This window comes from Vulpes lagopus, chromosome 15 (assembly GCF_018345385.1).
Source record: "Vulpes lagopus strain Blue_001 chromosome 15, ASM1834538v1, whole genome shotgun sequence".
NCBI classification, from domain to species: Eukaryota; Metazoa; Chordata; class Mammalia; order Carnivora; family Canidae; genus Vulpes; species Vulpes lagopus.
In genome coordinates, this window is record NC_054838.1 from 42,001,979 (window position 1) to 42,024,549 (window position 22,571).

At 41.5% G+C, this 22,571-nt stretch overlaps 1 protein-coding gene across 1 annotated transcript in view; it reads left to right on the plus strand.

Annotated features, from left to right (window-relative positions):
* The window catches only part of FAT3 (FAT atypical cadherin 3), a 650,121-nt gene that overhangs the window by 555,952 nt on the left and 71,598 nt on the right, over nt 1-22,571 (plus strand). Inside the window, 5 exon segments of the mRNA XM_041730335.1 lie at nt 496-4,178; nt 4,180-4,570; nt 8,208-8,404; nt 9,421-9,574; nt 11,850-12,083. Coding sequence (XP_041586269.1) covers nt 496-4,178; nt 4,180-4,570; nt 8,208-8,404; nt 9,421-9,574; nt 11,850-12,083 — 4,659 coding nt within the window.

Here is a 22,571-nt window from a genome sequence, read left to right on the forward strand (position 1 = left end):
GCAAACAGTGACTTGGGAAGAATTCTTCAGGCCAGAACAAAAGACCCCCTCACCTAAGCAGTATTTGGAATGAAATCTGTTTTGATAGGGTAGAATGTAACAAAGTCTATCTGGGATAATCTGAAATCAAAGGGCTGCAGTATAATAGCTCCTACAACCATCTTTCTTTCTTTTTTATAACCTAGAACACAGAATATGACACTGGTTTAGGTAAAAAGACCATTTTAACAGTGGCATTGTACACAATTCTGTGTTGTTGTGAATGCGGCTTAAGAGGATACTGACCTGAAATTCACAATTTTACTGAAAAACTTACTTCAGTTGCTTTTGAATATCCCTAAAAGAGGAGTCTTTCATTCTATTTCAGAGTGAGATGGAACAAATACAAATAATTGCCTTCTGCTTGCCATGCTGCAGTAAAGTAGCCTTTCGATTAAGAATTAATCTTCAAAAGAGGACGTGTAACTCCTTTCCCCATCTATCTCTCTGTTGTAGGGAACACTGGGAACACATTTAAGATTGAACCGGTCCTGGGCATCATCACGGTTTCCAAAGAGCCAGACATGACAACAATGGGTCAGTTTGTTCTGTCAGTAAAAGTCACGGATCAGGGTTCCCCACCAATGTCTGCCACCGCAATTGTGCGCATTTCTGTTACCATGTCTGATAATTCTCACCCCAAGTTCACTCACAAAGACTACCAAGCAGAAGTAAATGAAAATGTTGATATTGGAACATCAGTCATTCTAATCTCTGCCATCAGTCAATCTACCCTCATTTATGAAGTCAAAGATGGAAACATTGATGGGATCTTTACTGTAAATCCATATTCTGGAGTTATCACCACCCGGAAGGCCTTGGATTACGAGCGTACTTCCTCTTATCAGCTAATCGTTCAGGCCACTAACATGGCAGGAATGGCTTCCAATGCCACAGTCAATATTCAGATTGTTGATGAAAATGATAATGCCCCAGTTTTTCTCTTTTCTCAATATTCGGGCAGCCTCAGTGAGGCTGCCCCAGTCAATAGCATTGTCAGGAGCTTGGATAATAGCCCACTGGTCATTCGAGCCACTGATGCTGACAGCAACCGGAATGCTCTGCTAGTCTATCAAATTGTGGAGTCCACGGCCAAGAAGTTCTTCACAGTGGACTCCAGTACAGGTGCAATCAGAACAATTGCCAACTTGGACCATGAAACTATTGCCCATTTCCATTTTCATGTGCATGTGAGAGACAGTGGCAGCCCCCAGCTGACTGCAGAGAGTCCTGTTGAAGTCAACATAGAGGTAACAGATGTGAATGATAACCCACCTATTTTCACTCAGGCAGTGTTTGAGACTGTCTTACTTCTGCCTACCTATGTTGGAGTGGAGGTTCTGAAAGTTAGTGCCACGGATCCTGACTCTGAGGTCCCCCCGGAACTAACATATAGCCTGATGGAAGGCAGCTTGGATCATTTTTTAATTGACTCAAATAGTGGAATACTCACCATAAAGAACAACAACCTCTCCAAAGATCACTACATGTTGATAGCTAAGGTGTCTGATGGAAAGTTCTATAGTACATCCATGGTCACCATCCTGGTTAAAGAAGCCATGGATAGTGGCCTCCACTTTACACAAAGCTTTTACTCGACCTCAATCTCAGAGAACAACACTAACGTAACCAAAGTCGCTATTGTCAATGCCATTGGAAATCGCCTTAATGAGCCTTTAAAATACAGCATCTTAAACCCAGGAAATAAGTTCAAGATAAAATCTACCTCAGGGGTAATTCAGACCACTGGAGTCCCCTTTGACCGTGAAGAACAAGAGTTATATGAGCTGGTGGTGGAAGCTAGCCGTGAGCTAGACCATCTGCGTGTGGCTAGAGTGGTGGTCAGGGTTAACATTGAAGACATAAATGACAATTCTCCAGTCTTTGTGGGCCTCCCTTACTATGCTGCTGTGCAGGTTGATGCTGAGCCTGGCACCCTGATTTACCAGGTGACAGCCATTGACAAAGATAAAGGTGCAAATGGAGAAGTGACCTATGTCCTACAGGATGACTATGGCCACTTTGAGATTAATCCTAATTCAGGGAACGTTATTTTAAAAGAAGCATTCAACTCTGACTTGTCCAACATTGAGTATGGAGTCACCATCCTAGCCAAAGATGGTGGAAAACCCTCTTTATCCACATCTGTAGAACTTCCCATCACAATTGTCAACAAAGCAATGCCCGTGTTTGATAAGCCATTTTATACAGCATCCATCAATGAAGACATAAGAATGGACACCCCCATTCTAAGCATCAATGCCACCAGTCCAGAAGGCCAAGGCATCATATATATCATTATAGATGGGGATCTTTATAAACAGTTTAACATTGACTTTGACACTGGGGTCCTAAAAGTCATTAGTCCTTTGGATTATGAAATTGCCTCTGTTTACAAGTTGACAGTAAGAGCCAGTGATGCCCTTACTGGTGCCAGGGCTGAAGTCACCGTTGACTTGCTGGTTAATGATGTAAATGACAATCCCCCTATTTTCGATCAACCCACATACAATACAACATTATCAGAAGCATCTCTCATTGGGACACCTGTTTTGCAAGTTGTCTCTACTGATGCAGACTCAGAAAATAATAAATTGGTACATTATCAGATTGTCCAGGATACTTATAACAGCACAGATTATTTTCACATAGACAGCGCAAGTGGCTTAATCCTGACAGCACGGATGCTGGACCACGAATCAGTGCAACACTGCATTTTGAAAATCAGAGCAACAGATAATGGCTTCCCATCACTGAGCAGTGAGGTCTTGGTTCATATCTATATCTCGGACATAAATGACAACCCTCCTATTTTTAATCAGCTCATTTATGAATCATATGTGAGCGAATTAGCCCCCCGGGGCCACTTTGTAACTTGCGTTCAAGCCTCTGATGCAGACAGCTCTGATTTTGACCGCTTGGAATATAGCATTTTATCTGGGAATGACCGGACAAGCTTTTTGATGGACAGCAGGAGTGGTATCATCACCCTGTCCAACCACCGGAAGCAACGGATGGAGCCTCTGTACAGTCTCAATGTATCAGTCTCTGATGGGTTGTTCACTAGCACTGCACAGGTGCATATCAGGGTACTTGGGGCCAACCTGTACAGTCCTACCTTTTCCCAAAGCACCTATGTAGCTGAGGTGAGAGAGAATGCAGCTGCTGGGACAAAAGTAATCCATGTTCGAGCCACGGATGGGGACCCTGGGGCATATGGGCAGATAAGCTACGCCATCATCAATGACTTTGCCAAGGATCGATTCCTCATAGACAGCAATGGACAAGTCATCACAACAGAAAGGCTTGACCGGGAAAACCCTCTGGAGGGAGACATTAGTATTTTTTTGAGGGCCCTCGATGGTGGTGGGAGAACGACTTTTTGCACTGTGAGAGTGATCGTTGTGGATGAGAATGACAATGCTCCACAGTTTATGACAGTGGAATACAGAGCCAGTGTCAGGGCAGACGTTGGAAGGGGCCACTTGGTCACTCAGGTTCAAGCCATGGATCCAGATGATGGAGCAAATTCAAGGATTACTTATTCTCTATATAGTGAGGCCTCAGTCTCAGTGGCTGACCTCCTTGAAATCGATCCTGACAATGGCTGGATGGTCACTAAGGGTAATTTTAACCAGCTGAAAAACACAGTGCTATCTTTCTTTGTCAAAGCCGTAGATGGGGGCATTCCAGTAAAGCACTCCCTCATTCCTGTCTATATTCATGTCTTGCCCCCTGAAACACTCTTGCCTTCATTCACCCAGTCTCAGTATTCTTTTACTGTTTCAGAAGATACAGCGATTGGGAGCACTCTGGACACCCTGAGAATTTTGCCCAGTCAAAATGTCAGGTTCAGCACAGTTAATGGGGAACGGCCAGAAAATAACAAAGGGAGTGTCTTCATTATAGAGCAGGAAACAGGTACAGTTAAGCTCGACAAACGCCTTGATCATGAAGTCAGCCCAGCATTCCACTTTAAAGTAGCAGCCACTATACCCCTGGACAAGGTAGACATTGTGTTTACTGTGGATGTAGATATCAAGGTACTGGACCTGAATGACAACAAGCCAGTCTTTGAAACTTCCAGCTATGAGACAATCATAATGGAAGGGATGCCTATTGGCACCAAACTTACACAGGGTGAGAGCCATCGACATGGACTGGGGAGCCAATGGGCAAGTCACTTACTCCCTGCACTCGGATTCCCAGCCTGAAAAGGTAATGGAAGCCTTTAATATTGACAGCAACACAGGCTGGATCAGTACCTTAAAGGACCTGGATCACGAGACAGATCCCACCTTCACCTTCTCTGTGGTGGCCTCGGACCTCGGAGAGGCCTTTTCTCTTTCATCCACGGCTTTGGTGTCTGTCAAAGTGACGGATATAAATGACAATGCACCAGTCTTTGCCCACGAGGTTTACCGAGGGAATGTGAAGGAGAGCGATCCTCCTGGCGAGGTGGTAGCCGTCCTCAGCACCTGGGACAGAGACACTTCTGACATTAATCGCCAAGTGAGCTACCATATTACGGGTAAGTCAGCCACCTTGGCTTTCACTCTGTGTGCTCTGCTTTCTCAAGAAAGGTGGGAAGTGCCAGGGGGTAAGAATCAGAAGAAGGGAGATGAGATGGGGGTTGAGAGTAATGAACTCTCTGGGCTGAGTAAAAGATCTCTAGGCACAGTTTTTCCGTTGTTGGTTGTTGCTAACTCAGCCTTAGTTTGGAGTTCATTCGTTTGCCTGTGGCAGGTTACCCAGATTGGTACCCAGTCCTTGAGCCACTTTATTATATAAAAAGGAGGCCAGCCAACTATCTCGGTTAAAGAAATTAATATAACAGCTTTTTTTTGCAGGAAGGGGCATATATTTTTAACTACATTCCTATTTCTTATATTGGTAAGAAAAACAAATCACTGATCCCAGTAAGCTTCACTTACTAGTTTTGCCTGGTAGTGAGAAGTCCTCCTATGCATGCACATATACACACCTATACAAATTAACGGGCATGGGAGGGGGGTGCCTGGATGGCTCAGTCAGTTAACCATCCGACTTGATTTTAGCTCAGATCATTTTCCCAGGGTGGTGAGATCGAGCCCCACATCAGCTTCCATGCTCAGTATGGAGTCTGCTTGAGATTTTCTCTCTGCCCCACTCACGTGGTCAATAAATAAATAAATAAATAAATAAATAAATAAATAAATAAAATCTTAAAGAAAAACAAATTAAAGGTCAAGGTTTGACCTTTTGCTAAAAATCTTAAGTTGTGATTCTGAACCAGTTTTCTTGGATCCCTTTTCATCTTTCCAAACAGTAGGTAGTGGTTCAGTGGAAAAAGCCAAAATAGACAACAAATGAGATCACCCAGAGTGGACAAAACAATATCATCATTGCTCTAAGGGGCAGAGGGTTTCATGTTGGTGTCACTGATCAGGGGTAGCTTTCTGGGGGTGACTGGCTTTAAACTACAAGTGGGAAGGTTGGTGGCTTGGGAGCAGGCTTCCTAAAAACTAAGGGTTTTAAAGCTAATATTTTGATGTTGTGACATTCAAAGGTGGAACATAAGCAAAGTGCCAAAAGATTTTAAAGAATCCATCAATACTTGTAGTCAGGTGGCTTCCCTTTAGAAAAACTACATTATTCAAAGTGAAAAATGAATTAATTAGAATGCCCTCAGGACACAGAATCTGCTTAAGTACGTTAGTGGGAAAGTTAATTAATCACCGCAGAATAAGATCCACAGGAGAGCATATGTGTCAGTGCTTAGGAGTGCCACTCTTCTACATCTCTCCTCTCTTTTTTCTTTACAGAACTGTTTTCTTGATGGTGTTTTCCGTTTAAACTTTGTATGCATTTGTGCTTTATCTGATGCCTTCTTTCTTTTTCATTAAAATGTATATTTCTGCAGAAAAGACGTGAGCAATAGTGGGAAGGGAAGAAAAGTGAGTAAAACATCACTTAACATTTATTTGCATTCAGTTTCAGACAAAAAGCTTTTTATATATTCTGAGGGATACTTTTCCATTGTAAAGAGTTGCTGAATTTTCAGCTTTAATTATTTATACTTTGTCTCTGAATTGTCAATGGATGATTTAAAGGGACCATCCCATCAACTTTACCGAAGTAATGAGAACAGAGTAGCTTAAAGCTACTGTTACTATTAGCAGTGCCAACCACCAACTGATTTTAATTAGATTTAACTTTTGCTCTTGATGTAACACAACTTGGCTGTGCTGCCGCAGTTTAACAAAGGACCATTAATCATTTTATTTAACAAAAGATGTGGGCCTGCACTGAGAGCATTTAATGGAGAGGTTAAATTTGTGCATGCTAAAGTAATATTCAACTAAAGCATAATTGAATCCTAGCCAGTGGTGGAAGAAAACGATATCCCAGGGAGGACCCTGAGTTTCACCAGAGCAGGTTTCTCAACCTCCACACTGTTGACATCTGGGACTGGGTGAGTCTTTGTTTTGTTGGCCATGTTGTGCATTGTAGGATGACTGGCAACATCTCTGGCCTCTACCCAAGAGACTCCAGGAGCACCACCACCACCACCCCTGTGATGTGACATTCAAAAATATCTCAAAATGTTGACAGAGGTCCCAGTATGGGGGGTGATGCATGGCTACTCCCAGCTAAGACCACTGCCCTAGAGAAATGTGCAGGCCTCATCATTTCTTCACTGTCTGCCCACTAGGGTCCATTTATCCCATGACTGTCCCTGACTTTGAAGACCCCTGGACCAGCCCCACCCCCATGCCTTAGAATTGAAAGTGTAAACTGGCACTAAAATTTCTCTACTGGGGTGCCTGGGTGACTCAGTGGTTGAGTGTCTGCCTTTGGCTCAGGTCGTGATCCTGGAGTCCTGGGACCAAGTCCCACATTGGGCTCCCCTCATGGAACCTGCTTCTCCCTCTGCCTGTGTCTCTGCCTTTCTCTGTCATGAATAAATAAATAAAATCTTTTTAAAAATTAAAATAAATAAATAGAATAGAATAAAATAAAATTCCTCTACTTCCCCCTCAATCCCTCTGGTGGGACCAGTGTCTTTGCCTTCTGCTCTTTTAAAGATTCCTTCTAGGAAGTTGAGGTGACTCCATCTTTTCAACAGTATGCAGTAGGCTTTCCTTATTCATTTGCTCATTGTTGGTCTTCCCCACTAGAATGTGAGCTCCACCATGGGGGAGTGGGGATTTTTGTCGATTTTGTCTGCTACTGCAGCCCTACTGCCTAGAATAGGGCCTTCCCCAGAGCAGTGATAGATACTTATTGAATGCCCAATGGAAAGGTGAGGATCTAACCAGATTCTGGGCTTCTTGCCAGTTGTCTTGTCCAGTCTTCCTCCATGTCTGAGGTGATATCGTTTCCCTCTCCAGGATGAAGTCAATGCAGCTTTCTTCTCTGCTCCTCTTCCCACCTTGTCCTCATAGCTTTTGTCTCGGTGGAATGTAATGATGTGGGCAAGTAATACTGCTGGGACCATTGTCGGTGGTTTCATATCATAAAAAGCTGTTCCACTTCATCTCTTCTTCTTTTCCTCTGCTATCACCGGCTTCTCTCTGATAAATTTCATCTAATTGCAGTGATTATCTTTGAACTGCTCCCTCTCATGACCCCTCGTTAGGGCTATTTAATACTAATGGGTCTTCTTCTGTCACACAAACTTTTCTCCCCCAAACCCCAGTGCGTGTAAGACCAGCACAGCTGTATGAGAAAGCCATCATTAAAAGATTCCTTAATAGAACTGACTGCCTTCCCTTGATTGCATAATCAACAGCTAATGAAATTGTCTTGGTAACAAGAGCTATAGTGTACTACATCCTCTCTTGAGACAAAGTGGAAAGACAATTGTATCATCCCGGGAAGAGGATTGATTGTTCACAGTTTGAATTTGATTGTCCTTCAGGGGCACTAAACAAGAGATCATCTCCAGCTTCTCTAAGTGCATTTTATTCTCGGAAAGTTACTGTTTTACGTTCCTCACAAGCCAAGCATATAAATATCATGCTTTGTTGCAAGAGAATCAGAAGAAAGTGACTGTCAATTTTTTTTTCAGTTTTGTAAATGATACAGTCGGAGGGGCAGCTGGGTGACCCCACATAGGCTTCTCCCTGGAGGTGTAGATCAAAGCTTTTCATCGCACATCTTCAAAAATGCTTTTTTCACTACAGGAGGGAACCCCCGAGGAAGGTTTGCCCTGGGCCTGGTGCAGAGTGAGTGGAAGGTCTATGTGAAGAGACCTTTAGATAGAGAAGAACAAGACATTTACTTCCTCAATATCACTGCCACCGATGGGCTTTTTGTCACACAGGCCATGGTGGAAGTGACTGTTAGTGATGTGAATGACAATAACCCAGTGTGCGATCAGGTGAGATTTGCGGATATATCTCGGATGTATTGCTGCTTTTTACTCTGCCTTTCTAAAATTAAATCAAAACCCATTTCATTTTTCACCTAAGGGCCAGGCTACTTTCTTCTCTTATCTCCTTAAGTTAGTGAGCTCCAGTTGGATGCAAGAGGATAGGAAAAAGCATAGGTAGCAAGTTCAGGTACCTAATTTTGCCCGCCCACCCCCCCCCCCCAAAAAAAAAAAACAAAAACAAAACGATAAGTCTTAAAATTAGTGTTTAAGGAATCATACAGGGCCTTAGGACTTACTCTGTCGAAATCACTGATTTCATGAAAGAAAAATGGACCACTTAGAAGCATAAGTTTACACAGCTGCTTAGTGGCAATATTGATAATGAACCCAGGGCTCTGAGCTCCTCACAGAGTAGCTTGTCCATCACAATACAAAACATAATAGCCAGTAAAAGGTGCAAGTATCAAATTTTATTTTCACCCTTATTGAAATTAAATCACTGTTAATTTACCTTTTCCTTACCATGTGGACCAAAAGACAATATCTGTATTCTATAGCTTGAAAAAGTGTTGCAAATGAATTTAATCCATCATACTAATGCCAGATGTGAGTAGTGACTCTTTAAGAATGGAAATATTTCAAGTAGTCAGTCATGCTTAAGATAAAAGAGGATCATGGTCAACATGTGATGTGTGTCATGGTTCCACAGGGGTGGGATTTTTGTCTGTTTTCTTCACCATTATACTCCTGGCGTCAAAGTAGTACCTACCATGTAGAGGAACTCAATCAGTATTCGTTGAATGAATGAGATTGGCTGGGAAGTAAATCAGGGCAAAAGACATACCATGTGTCATCATCTATCATAAGACTTCTGTGGTGAAGGGAAAAATAGCCAAAGCTAAATTACATGAATGCTATTTTTTTTACATGGATGCTATTTTAAAGAAATCACTTATAATGAGAAATGTGACATCAGCCTCACAAATATTAAGGACTTAATTACCTTTCTTTACCTTTGCCAGGTTGCATATACAGCATTATTTCCTGAAGACATTCCATCAAATAAAATCATCCTGAAAGTCAGTGCCAAGGATGCTGACATTGGATCCAATGGAGATATTCGATACTCACTCTATGGATCTGGAAACGCTGAATTTTTTCTAGATCCAGAAAGTGGTAAGGTGGAATGTATTTTTTGGGCAAATGCCATTGTTAATCCGTGAGAGAAGTTAAACTCTCACATGGTCTCATCACTAGTGGGTAGGTAGTGTACAAGATCCTTGATATATGCCCTGCTCTTTAGGATTCTAAGAAATACTAGTTGTACATGATGTTTGAAGATGGGTTCTCTGGACCACACAAACTGTATTTGGTTTACAAAATTTGCCCTGACTTTACTTAAATTTATTAGCATCAAGTAATTAGAAGTGTCTATTTGGCTCTCCTGTTTTTCATATCTGTGAGTTAAAGCATCCGCTTTATAAAGAGTTACATCACAAATATAAGTTGCAAACCAGACAGCAATGCATAGTAAAGAGAGTTTTTCTCTTTTGAAATCTCTTTTTGTGTTCCTTCCCAGTGCTTATTAATACACTTGTCTGGTTTTTATTAAATATTCCTGCCTAGTTTCTCCACAATTATAAGCCCTCAGATTAGCTTATATATTCAGGCAAAATTTATAAGGTCAAGGGTTATGTATGCTAAAGGCAGATGTCCCTGTTGAAGGCCAGAGCTAATGGAAAAGACATTTTTTTATGGAAGTAAATTATTTCGGTGTTGTGTACTGAATGGTTCACCCAATGGCAATTTTTAAATGAAATGTAAAGATCAAATAATTTGCATATTTCCAATGTTGTGTTTGGTCCTCATGAATAATAACTAACTATTGAGTCTCCGATGATGGCTCCTCCCTGCCCCTCCCCTGTGTCAGCTAGGTCCTACTGGGAAGCACTTAGCCACATAGAAATATCCTACTTGTCTATATAAGCCTAGCAATTATTTATTCAATAACTAACATTCATTGAGTACCTAGTAGACATAAAAGTACTTTATGGGATTTTTGTGGTAGGCTGCATGATGAGTAAAACAAGCCATGCCCACAAGATATTCTCAGCCAGGGCAGGAGACAGAACAGTAAGCTAATGATGATAATAATAATAGTATAATAGTAAAAGGCAGAAATAAATGAGTGCCCAGGAAGGATATTAGGGGAGTTATATGTGGGCACAGAGGAAAAAGTAGCTAATATTCCAATAAAAGGGGAAGAGGAAATGGTTTCAAAGAAGAGCTGGCATTTGAACTGAGGCAGGATTCTAGTAGCCAAAGCAGGGCACTGCAGGCTGTGGTGGCAGCATGAACAGAGAGCACAGCTCAGCTGAGGAGTGCTGTATACAACATTATCACTGGTGAGAAGAGCTATGGAATGATTTGTGAGAAATGTGGTGGGAGAAAGAACCGTAGGCTGATCATGGAGGATCTTAAACGACCCACTGAAAAACCACTGGAGGTTTCTGAGTAGGAGAATGAAATAGTCCGAGCCATGTTCGAGAACTGGCTGCAGCAAGGAAGCCGTAGAAGGAAATGTTTCAGAAGTATAGATGGCTTGGTCTGAGCAATGTCTACTAATTTTATTTGAGAATGATAATATTTAATGAGTTATGCTTTTCACCAAATTGCATTTATTCACATCTGTCACTGTGCCTATTGCCACTGAAACTGGAACAGCAACCACAAAATCTCCACAGGGGCTGACACCCAGCACCAGTATAGCTGTTCTAGTGGTTAAAATACAGACATAACTTACCTCTTTACCTTGCTAAATTCCTGCTGATTCAAACTCCTCAAATGTTCCCCCACCAGAATTCTCCCCCAGCAACCATAGGCCCTTCCATAGCCCTGCAAGTCAGGCTCACCCCTACACAATAGGAATCCTTCCAGACCTTGTTCTGCTAAAGCCAGCCTTGTTTTAATTGCTTTCCTCTAAAAGATGGGATGAAAAGATGTTGAGCGGAAAGACTGCCCCTTCTGGGTCTGTGGAATATTGACATGACTGACCATTAGAGAATTAAGAATACTTGTCCATTCTCCATGGTTTTTCTGAAGATATAGCAGAAATCCAGAGACACACATATCTTGTCTCCAGCGCAGTTCTTGAGAGGTTTCAAGGGATATGAAGATTTCCAAGGTGATAAAAGAAGGAAATTCTGATATCAAAGCTATCATAGTGGGATTAATTAATTTGAAAGCCACACAGTCAATTTGTTGTTGCATCCAGAATCCCATAAACTTTTCCCTGCTGAAATTAAAATTGAATTTGCTCTGGTTTTCAAAGTATGAGACACTTGAGCCAAATGTCATTGGCCCTTCCTGCGTTGGGGATTCTTTATATACTTGATTCTCTGCTTGTCTAAGAAAGATGGCTTTTGAAAAGCCAGACCATTTATTTTCACAGGTGAGTTAAAGACCTTGGCTCTTTTGGACCGAGAAAGGGTCCCTACGTACAGCCTGATTGCCAGGGCCACTGACGGAGGTGGCAGGTTCTGCCAATCTGACATCCACCTGATCCTGGAGGACGTGAATGATAATCCCCCTGTGTTTTCTTCTGACCACTACAATGCCTGTGTCTATGAGAACACAGCCACCAAGGCTCTGTTGACCAGAGTCCAAGCCATGGATCCTGACATTGGTAAGTCAATTGCATGGGTGAGATGCCCCCATGTTTCTTGCACCTGACATATCTTCAGACACTACCTATCCTTTGGTTTCACCAGCCCACCTTGGTTCCTTAGCCATGAGAACACATACATTAAACCAACAACCATGTGTCAGCTCTTCCACTCTTCCATGTGTGAGAGAACTCCACAAGGTGTCCTCCTTCCTCTTTCTAGGGTTAAAGAAGCCATCCTATGAGTTTATTTCCCTTTTAATAAAGAGTTTGGGGTTTGTTTGTTCTTTTTTAACCTTTAGAATAGAAATAAAAGCTTTTTTACTTACCCATTCCTCCTGAACATAGTTAAAATCCTGTGTCATGTAGCAGGAAGAATTCATTTCCATTTCTATAAAGAATTGCAGCACATGCTCCAGCTGAAATATGACAATCTCGATTTATGGTAGTGCCCCATAGTGCAAAGAACAATTACTAAATGTGCTGCCAGTCCAATGTCAATTTTTTTTAACTGCCATTTTCCATAGTCTTTTGGCCACATAGATACTGATGTTACTAGGCAGAGTGAGGGTGGTGGAAATAAGAAGGAATTTGAACTAAAAGTTGCTAATAAAGTTTGTGTTCAAATCCACTTTGCATAATGAGATGGTGAGTTAGAAAAGACTGGAGTTAATTGCTAGGTAGTCCTTTTGAAAATGCATAAGTTATCGAGGTGACTGCATGATGGAATGTAAATACAAAAGGGCATATAGACGGCCTCTTGGTTGTGCATTTTAAGAGCTGTAAATCAGAGGACTGGAGAATGATGGGGTGTGTCTGCTATGCTAAACAGACCTTTATATAATTCAGTATCTTATTGCTTAATTCTGAGTTGAAAGAAAAATTATTGGACTAATGGAAAAGTAAATACATGATAATTAGTTGAAAACACACGTAGAGCCCCGGGTCTCTGCATATTTCCCCTTCAAGAAATTAGTGGCTGCTTTAAATTATTGCTTTTCCCTCATTTGCATAATTTTCCAGACTGAGAACCAACCCTTTAGAAGTCTGCATATTATATAAAACTTGGTAAAAAATAGTGAGCAGGAAAAGACTCATTTATTGATTTATAGCTATGGAATTCCTACAGATACTTTTTTTTTCTTCGTAACTATATTTCACGTTCCTTTTGAAACAAGGCCTTAGAAACCCCCAGGTTCATGTATGTCCCTGAGCTCTGTCCACCACTGTCTTGTACAAATACTCTTTTTTAAAGGAGGATTACAAAACATTCTCTGGATTCCTATTAGCAGACTTTAGGGTGGTGGGGGTGGGAGACAGAAATTATTTGAATAAATCTTTTAATAATTTACATTTGAGAATGTGTAATTGAGCCATAGATGAAAATTTAAGATTAATTTTTTATTTAAATTAAATTAAATTAAAATCCTAATTTTTTAAAATAGAAATTTTTCTACTCACTTCCTTCATGAAGGAATTGGGTCAGTTCTGTGTACCAGAGATTAAAAACAGAAGGGGCCTAATTAGTGCACATGTTGTGGACAATGGAGGGTGGGCAGGATGTTACTGGCCCACAGATGTGGCTTGTGGTGAAGAACATGCAGTTAGCTCATCCTCCTTTTCACTTCTGAGTCAGCTGTCCAGGTTGGGAGTTAGGGAAGTAGAGATGACTACTTGGCCTTTAGCTGGACAGGGATGATAAAGTCTTTAAAGAACCAAAACCAGAATAATGATCTCATCAGCACCTGCTTCTGTTCATTTTCACTAATTAGCCAAAGGTATGTTCAGAGCTTCAAGAAGACACAGAGGTTGTGAGTGCTGCTCATATAAAGTACAGTCCCCAGGCCATTGTATCTGCCTCAGAAAAGCTATAGCATAAGATCAGATCCTGGTTCCTTTTCTCAGTTTTTATACAACTCACTTAGCTATAAAAAAGAAAACTAAGCTAGCAAGGAAGAACAAATGAACACATAAAAATGCAAACTAGGAAATCCAGCCACGTACCAGGCACCATACTCAGGAAGTGAGCGTGATGGTCTTGGCCAGAGCTTGCAGGGGGATTCCAACAGCTGAGACATCAGTCTAAGCTGTCATCAAACCAACATCCTCCAGAATCCCTGGGTGTCAGAGACTGGTGGCCTACACCATTTTCATTAGTGGCCCGATCAGAACACTTATTTTCTCAGGAGTACCATTTCTTGGTCTTTCATAAGGGACCACAGAGGAACGTGAGCTGCGTACTGAGTTTGCCAGGTTGTTAAGTTGGCAGTTCATCTCAGGGCCAAATTGAACCTCTGGCCTGAAGCTAAGTTTGCACATGCATCATTAAACTGAATCCAGCCCTCTTGTATCTTTAGTTTGGCTTTTATAGTGTTTGAAAAAGTTTGACTTAGCTGTCAATAAAGGTCAAATTTTTATTCAAAATTTCAATTTCTGACATTTTATAAAAACAGTAACAGTCCTCAGAAAACTCTGCAATTTCAGGTACACACTCCCACAGCGGCAGGAGCTGAAGAAGTAGCAGCTGCCTTTTTGATAACAGCTAGCACTCACCAACCCTATTTCCAGCCACTTCGCTTATTTATGTTACTGCCTGACACCTGGGCCCCTTTGGGACAAGATAAGAGCTGATTTAAAAAAAAAAAACAACAAAAAACTTTTATTTTGAAAGAATAATAGATACACAGGTAGTTGCAAAAAAATTTTGCAGAAAGTTACATGTACCTTTCACCTAGCACTTTTTCCCAGTGCGGACATCTTGCGTCACTGAAATACAGTATCCAATTTAGTGTTTGTGCACGTGTGTGTGTGGTTCTATACAATTTTATCACTTGTTTAACTTCATGTAACCACCATCACAGAGCTCCCTCCTGCCACCCCATCATAGCCACACCAACCTCCTCCTGGCACTTCCTTCCCAATCTCTACCCCCCGCATCCACTAATCTCCGTATCTGTAATTTCATATACATTATTTAAAAGAAATTATATAGTTTGTCATTTTTTGAGATTGGCTTTTTGTACTAAAAAAAAATCCATCTCAGTGTTCATTCCCTTGAGATTTACCTCAATTGGTTTTTGATCCTAGTAAAGAACATGGGCTGCATTTTTGTAAATGAGAGGGCTGTTTGGTTCATGAAACTTCTTCTTTTAAGCATATTCCTTTACCTGAAGTTATAAATTATATTTCATCACTATTTGCTACAGTATATACTAAGCCATTATAAATTTCAGAGAAAAGACATGGGTATATTCCTGTGAAATCTGATTCCATAACTTCATGAAGTCAAAGCTTATATAAGGACTTGCTAATCTTTCATATCCTGATTTTCTAATTTGAGAAAATATTACTGGTTTTAGCCAAATACCTCTCTTTTATGCAAAATTCATTATTCATAATAAAACCACACTAATGTTGGAGTAACTGCCTAAGTTAGGAACTAAATCAAAACAAAGGAGAGCTGCCTGGGTGGCTCAGTGGTTGATCCTTTGGCTCAGGTCATGATCCTGGGGTCCTAGGATCGAATCCCACATTGGGCTCCCCACAGGGAGCCTGCTTCTCCCTCTGCCTGTGTCTCTGCCTCTCTGTCTGTGTTTCTCATGAATGAATAAATAAAGTCTTTTAAAAAAACAGAGAAAGGCAAGATAATTTCAACACCCATTTTACAAGCTCTAAAAAAATAGCATGGTAACTACCTAGATTTTAGCACTAAAGTCTTAGTCTTCCTGTAAAATGGAAACATCCTCAATCCCATAAGCTAATGACATGACTTTTTGACCTAACATGCTTAAAAATATAGTACTTTGAGGAAAGATTGGGGGTCCTTTGGTTGTACTACATCTTTGGGGTTAATATCTTACTACTTAATCTGCCTCTCATAGGTAGGATTTGTGTCCAGCTTCCTAATTTTGAGGGTTTTCTGGGCTAGCAAAGGAAATATGCAATGATGAAGATCAGAGCTAAGGTCTGTGACCATTTTAGGCAAAGTTATATGAAAAGAAAATGTAAACGTGCTCTGCAAAATATGTTATAGCTCATGATTTATTGAGAGGGCAATTTCCAGATATTTGAGATGCAAGAGAACATATTTTTCCTCTTACAGACCAGGGGCATAAAACAAGGAAATGTTCTAATAAGCCACTCACTTACTCCTTTCCTATGAAAATTTCCTGCAAGGTTTGGAACTTCTTTTAGGAATTTCAGAGAAACTTGAGGGGCTCATAACATGCGTTATAATTATGTTCCATTGAATTTAACAGAAATTTAGTGAGTAGCTAGGTAGAAGACACTACAGAAGGAACTACAAGATTCTCAAAGATCAGGAATGTGCAGTGACAGACCTCAGGTCATTTGCAGGAATGAAAAACATGAGTCAGGAACACACATACCTTTAACAAAAGGCAGAGCTCCCAGAATGAACAGGATTTCAACAAGCAGAGGTAGGAAGACAGGAACCATGAGGATAAAGTTGTGAAGCTGAGAACATGTGGACCCGACTCAATAATTGGGAGAGTATCATGTCATCCAGTATATTGAGAAGTAAATGAGATGAGAAAAGTGGTCTGGGCCTGACTGTGGTGGCTCACACAGGCCAGGGATTATGTGCTTAAACCAATAAGTGGAAAAGAGCCACTGAGCACTTTTGAGAAAGGAACTCATCAATTCTGGGTTTAGGAAATGCTAATCTGATAAAAGGCTCTAAAATGAGGGTGAGGAAAGTTCCCAGAAGGGTATTGAAAAAGACTATAAGGGCCAAAATTAGAGTGGTGGCTTTGGGATTTAAAAGGAAGGAGCATGTCCATGTCTAACACCCACCCAACATGACTCCAATGGGGTGGGAGGGAAGGGGACAGGTGGGAGGGGTCAGCCCTGCCCACTAACACAGTAGCAGAAGCCATGGCTGGACCTCTTAGCCAAGCCATATCAGTGCACCCACAGCTGTCACAGCCCAGCCATATAGTCCCACAAGGGGGACATCACTAGAGTGCCTGGTCCTGGGCACCAGCAGGAGCCCTCTACATAAGGCCACTCCTTCAAGTGTGGGAGACACAGCTGATCCACCTAACATAAAAACAAACACAGAGAGGAACACCTGGATGCCTGAGTCAGTTAAGTGTCTGCCTTCTGCTCAAGTCATGGTCCTGGGGTCCTAGGATCACACCCTGCATCGGACTCCCTGATCAGCAGGGAGTCTGCATCTCTCTCTCTCTCTTTCTTGATCTCTCCCCCTCCCTCAGCTCATGTTGTTTCTCTCAAATACATAAATAAAATCTTAAAAAAAAAAAAAAAAGAAAACAAAGAACAAGACAAAATGAGATGGCAGGGAATATGTTCCAAATGAAAAAATAAAACAAAGATTCAGAATTAAAAGAAACAGATAAGCAATCTATCTGATAAAGAGTTCAAAATAATGGCCAAAAAATCCTCACTGGACTGAAGAGCGGATGAAGAGAGTGAGAACTTTAACAAAGAAATAGAAAATATAAAAAAGAACCAATCATAGTTGAAGGATACAATAACTGAAATGAAAAATACTCTAGAAGGAATCAACAGCAGATTGGATGATGAACGGATCAGTGAGCTACAAGACAGGGTAATGGAAAGTACCCAAGCTGGACAGACAGAAAGAAAAAAATAATTTTAAAAGAATGAGCATAGTTTTAAGCAATCTCTGGGACAACATCAAGCATACTAACATTTGCATTACAGGAGACTCAAAAGGAGAAGAGAAAGAGAAAGGGGTAGAAAACTGATTTGAAGCAATAATAGCTGAAAATGTCTATAACTGAGGAAAAGAAACAGACATCCAGGTCCAGGAGGCACAGAAAACCCCCAACAAGATGAACCCAAAGAAGTCCACACCATGACATATAATAATTAAAATGTGCAAGGAGTTTGCTCCAAGTGCCAGAAGAAACATGAGAGGAAGTCACCAAGAAATGAGGAGGATAAATGCCTCACCCACTGAGGGCTCTGCAGGCATTACATTACTGAGCGGGTGCAATTGGTAGAGTGAATTAATAGAAAATACAGAAATTGTTTCTCAGCATCTTCCAGAATGATGCCTTTCACTCTAAAGTTAATAGTTAGGTCCTCATATTAACCTCATATTAGAGAACAGGAAATGGAGAAAAGTGATCTTGTGGGAGAACTTTCCAATTTTTACTCAAATGTTTGTATTTCCATAGCCCTCAGATTTCTTAATTTTGCACTGCCATTCACTGTGATAATGTAAACTTGCTGTCCATGTTGGGGGTTCATTTTCTGAATATTTAATGAGGAAGTTGGTATCATGACTTCTGTGCTGTGCTGTGCTGTGCTCTCATGGAGCAGATACTAGAATAAACTTGGGTTTTTGAAGTATCAATCTTGTCAGAGGAAATAAATGGCTGGCCCAGTATCTTGAAGCATTATTTGCTCTGAGAGGATAGCTCCTTATGAAGGAGCAGATTATTTATCTGAGAGTAATGTTCATAAAAATAACCCATGAGAGCTATTAAACAGAGGTCTTTCAGACCAAACCACATTAAATGAATCTCTCCAGTTGTTTTTTTGTTGTTGTTGTTTTGGGTTTTTTTTTATCTCTTCTGACTCATCCTAGCTTTGTGCATATGCCCCTTATTGAGAGCCATGAAAAGGGACTTGGGAAGCAAAGTGAAGAGAGGAGATAAGTTCTCAGCAAAGTGTTATGGATTAGGTACTAGAACCATGACAGAAATGCATGCTGAGAACTCTGGGTTAGTGGTTTCCTGCATCTTTATGGGACAAACTCCAAGGGAGTGTCATTCACACCAATCTATAAGGATCTCACTGCATGCTCACATGGCATTTCCTTGGTATGTGCAGTAGAGAGAGAAACAATATTCTGTTTTCCTCTTCTTATAGACCATGAATCTTAGATTAGGACCCCATCCTTATGACCTCATTTAACCTAATATCTCCTAAAAGCCCCATCTCAGATCCCTGGGTGGCTAAGGGGTATAGCACAGGCCTTCAGCCCAGGGCATGATCCTGGAGTCCTGAGGTTGAGTCCCACTTTGGGCTCCTTGCATGGAGCCTGCTTCTCCCTCTGCCTTGTCTCTGCCTCTCTTTCTGTCTGTGTGTCTCTCATGAATGAATGAATAAAATCTTTGAAAATAAAAAAAAATTAAAAAATAAGCCCCATCTCCAAATACAGTCACATCAGGATTAGGTCTTCAGCATATGAGTTTTAGAGGGACACAATTCAGTGTACAGCACTCTGTCACTCTCCTGTGGATCACTCACCTTGGTGAAGAGAGCTATGATATTGTGAGGCAGGCCTATGAGAGGCTCACATGACAAGGGACTGAGTCTCTATTAGCAACTAGATGACTGAGCTTGAAAGTGGACCACCCACCCCCGTTTGAGCCTTCAGATAAAACTGCATTCCCACGCAACAGGGAAATGAGAAACCATGGGCCATAGCCAGCCAACTAAGCCACGCCTGGATTCCTGCCCCCACAGAAACTGTGACATACTAAGTATGTGCTGTTTCATGCTAAGTTCTGGGGTAATTTGGCATGGAGTAATAGAGAACTAGCATATTAATGCAAGTGTGTGGCCTTCGGAATTATGTCCACATATCCTTAAGAATCCCTTGCTATAGTCATTATCCTCCCACAGGCTCCACTCTGTGAGGAAAAAGCGCTCTGATGCAGGTCAGTGGCAATTAAAACAGGGCCCTCCCTCAAGAAGGAGTGGTTCAGACAATTTGGGAACAGGCTGCTTCGACATGGCAGGGTGAGTGGTGATGGGCAGCACATTGGCTGCTCCTTGTTGCTATTCTTGTGGTTTCCTGGATTCCTCCTGGGGCAGTAGGCCCACTTCTGTGCATCATACCCTAGCAGATCTTGGAATGTCACTCTGAAAAGGCCCTGAAACAAAATCCAATCCAAAACTTTTTTTTCCAGGTAGAGCAGGATCTAAAAGGAGAGTATCCTGACATCTCAGTCCAAGGCTCTTTTCTATATTATAGTAATTTTTGCCAGAAGATGTTCCAAGAGGGATTCAATTCTGATTCAACCTGTCTGCTCTTAAGTACCATCTATTCTATGTCTTTCCTAATGCCTTAGAGCTTGTCACCTCTAAGCTGCATAGGTCAGTGATTTTAATGTGTTTTTTTTTTTCTTCCCCAAAGCTCTGTTATTCTCTAAAGTATTAAATCTCTGAAGGTAGCTGAGGGACTATTAAAATGTTCATAAAAATTAAATAATCCCTCTAAAGACAGTGAGACACAAGCCATTTCTGGAGCATTTGTGGTTGAAACTCTTTGTTGTAGATATCAAAAAATTTAATGTTATGTTTGAAGCCTTTCTCCAGAGATCCCAAAACAGACACCTGTAATCTTCCTATGGCAGAAGAGCTGTTGATATTCTCAGCACAGATGGAGAAACCGAGCTTCAAAAAGATTAGGTTGCTCCTTTCAAACTATCTGGTCAATGGAAGAGGTCCTGAGCAAAGGTCTCCATGGCCCCATTAAATCTTGAATTCATGACCTCCCACCAGCATCAGGATACATTCTGTAGTCACACCTGTGACTAGATGGTGGACTGTGGCACCCCATCCCATCCTTGTCACATTGGCCTGTCACTTTGGCCATCAACATCATACTGTGGCTTTGGGAGGAGACAGATTAAACATTCCAGTTCCAGCCTCTATTAACTATCTAACCTTAACTAAGTTCCCCCTCCCTTTTGAACCCCAATTCAGGGAGAAATTTTCCTCCCTGGAGAAATGAAGATATGAATTCCTTGTTTTCCCACCAGACAATGAGCTCTTGGAGGGCCTGGGACACCAGCTTCTGCACCAACCACCCAATACCTGCTCCCTACCTGTATGCTGAACTGCCAAGTTGTTGAGAAAACAACATTAGATATTCCATGTTAACTCCCTAATGTTATGTAGGTTCCTTCTGCCAGAGGCTTTCACTCACAGAGTCTGGACTATGTCATGGAGGAAGCCTCAGACACTGAAAATTACTTTCTCCAGACCCACTGGAGAGAATGTGAGTGCTTTCTATCACATAGAGCTTAATTTGGGAATATGAGATGACCCTCTATACCTAAGATTTTAGGATCCCTTCAGTTGATTAGAGCCCTAGGACCTACCCCCTCCCAAATTCCAGGATCCAACAATAGAGAAAAAGTAACAGTCAGACAAACCAGCTCCCTGGCTGTGCATGAGAATCCCTTTGGGAGCTTTTAAAAATAAACAGGCAAAAATAAATAAACAAACAAACAAACAAACAAACACAAATAAGCAAGTGCTCCACGTCCAAAATCTGATTTGGAAAGCCTGGAATAGGACTCGATATACATTTTTTCCCCTCAAAATGACTGTGATACCTTTTCTGGTTTAGAAGCCTTTGCATTTGACACATATGAATTGTTATCATTATTATGGTTTTTAAAATCCTATTTCTTCCAGCGGCGCTTGGGTGGCTCAGTCGGTTAAACATCCATCTCCTGATTTCAGCGCAGGGTCATGGGATCATGAGATCAAGGCCTGAGTCAAGAGCCTGTGCATGGATCCTACTTTAGATTCTCTCTCTCTCTCTCTCTCTCTCTCTCTCTCTCCTTCTTCTGCCACCCCCACTCGCAGGCCCATTCTCTCTCAAAAATGAATGAATCAATCAGTCAATCCAGTTTCTTCCAAGTACAGGGTCAAAACAAATGAAATAGCTAATTCCTTCCAGAAAGAAATATCTTAGTGAAGGGTTTTGGCAATTGCCACCTATGGGCAGGGAATTCTGATTTCTAACTGTGAGTGGTGGTGTGATTCATTCCAATGAGGATGCTCACCCATTCACATGCTGCTTCATTCCTGGATGCTACAGGGTTGGTTAACAGGCCGCCGAGCTCCTCTGTGGGTCAGTCCCCATCCAGCGTGCAGCAATGAGGACAGGTTTACGGGAGTTCTGGTGTCCTGGGAAATTTCCACCTAGTCCTGGGCATTTTGTGCAGACACCACAGACCCCCCACTTTAACTTCCTATCGCTGCAGGGTATGTTGAGGCTCAGTGGAGTGTGCCTATCAGTTTTGCCACAGGTTACTCACTATCATTTCACCTTGTGACACCTCCTTGACAGATGCAATTATGTTGTCCATCATCTGTGGTGAGCTCTTTAAATAACTTCTCACATGTTATGAAATGCTTCCCACTGGGACAGCCTCTTCATCTCACTCCTCTGGTCTCCCTCCTTCTCTCTCCTAATTCACCCATTAACCTACACCCAGCTTTTCATTTACTCCAGCTCTAATTGTGTATAACAGCTTTGGTAATAGGCTAGTGGTTCTGAAAATAGACAGCTTTGGCTCCTGCCATTCTAAACTTCTCGTTTAGCAATTCTGAGCCATTTTGCCCTTCTCCAAGCACCCAATATCATCATTCTTTACTTCGCATGTGTTCACTTCACCCAAAATGCCCCTTCTTCTCATCACTTCTATACTTTGGTACTCTCGACAACTCCTATCTTTCCTTCATGAATCA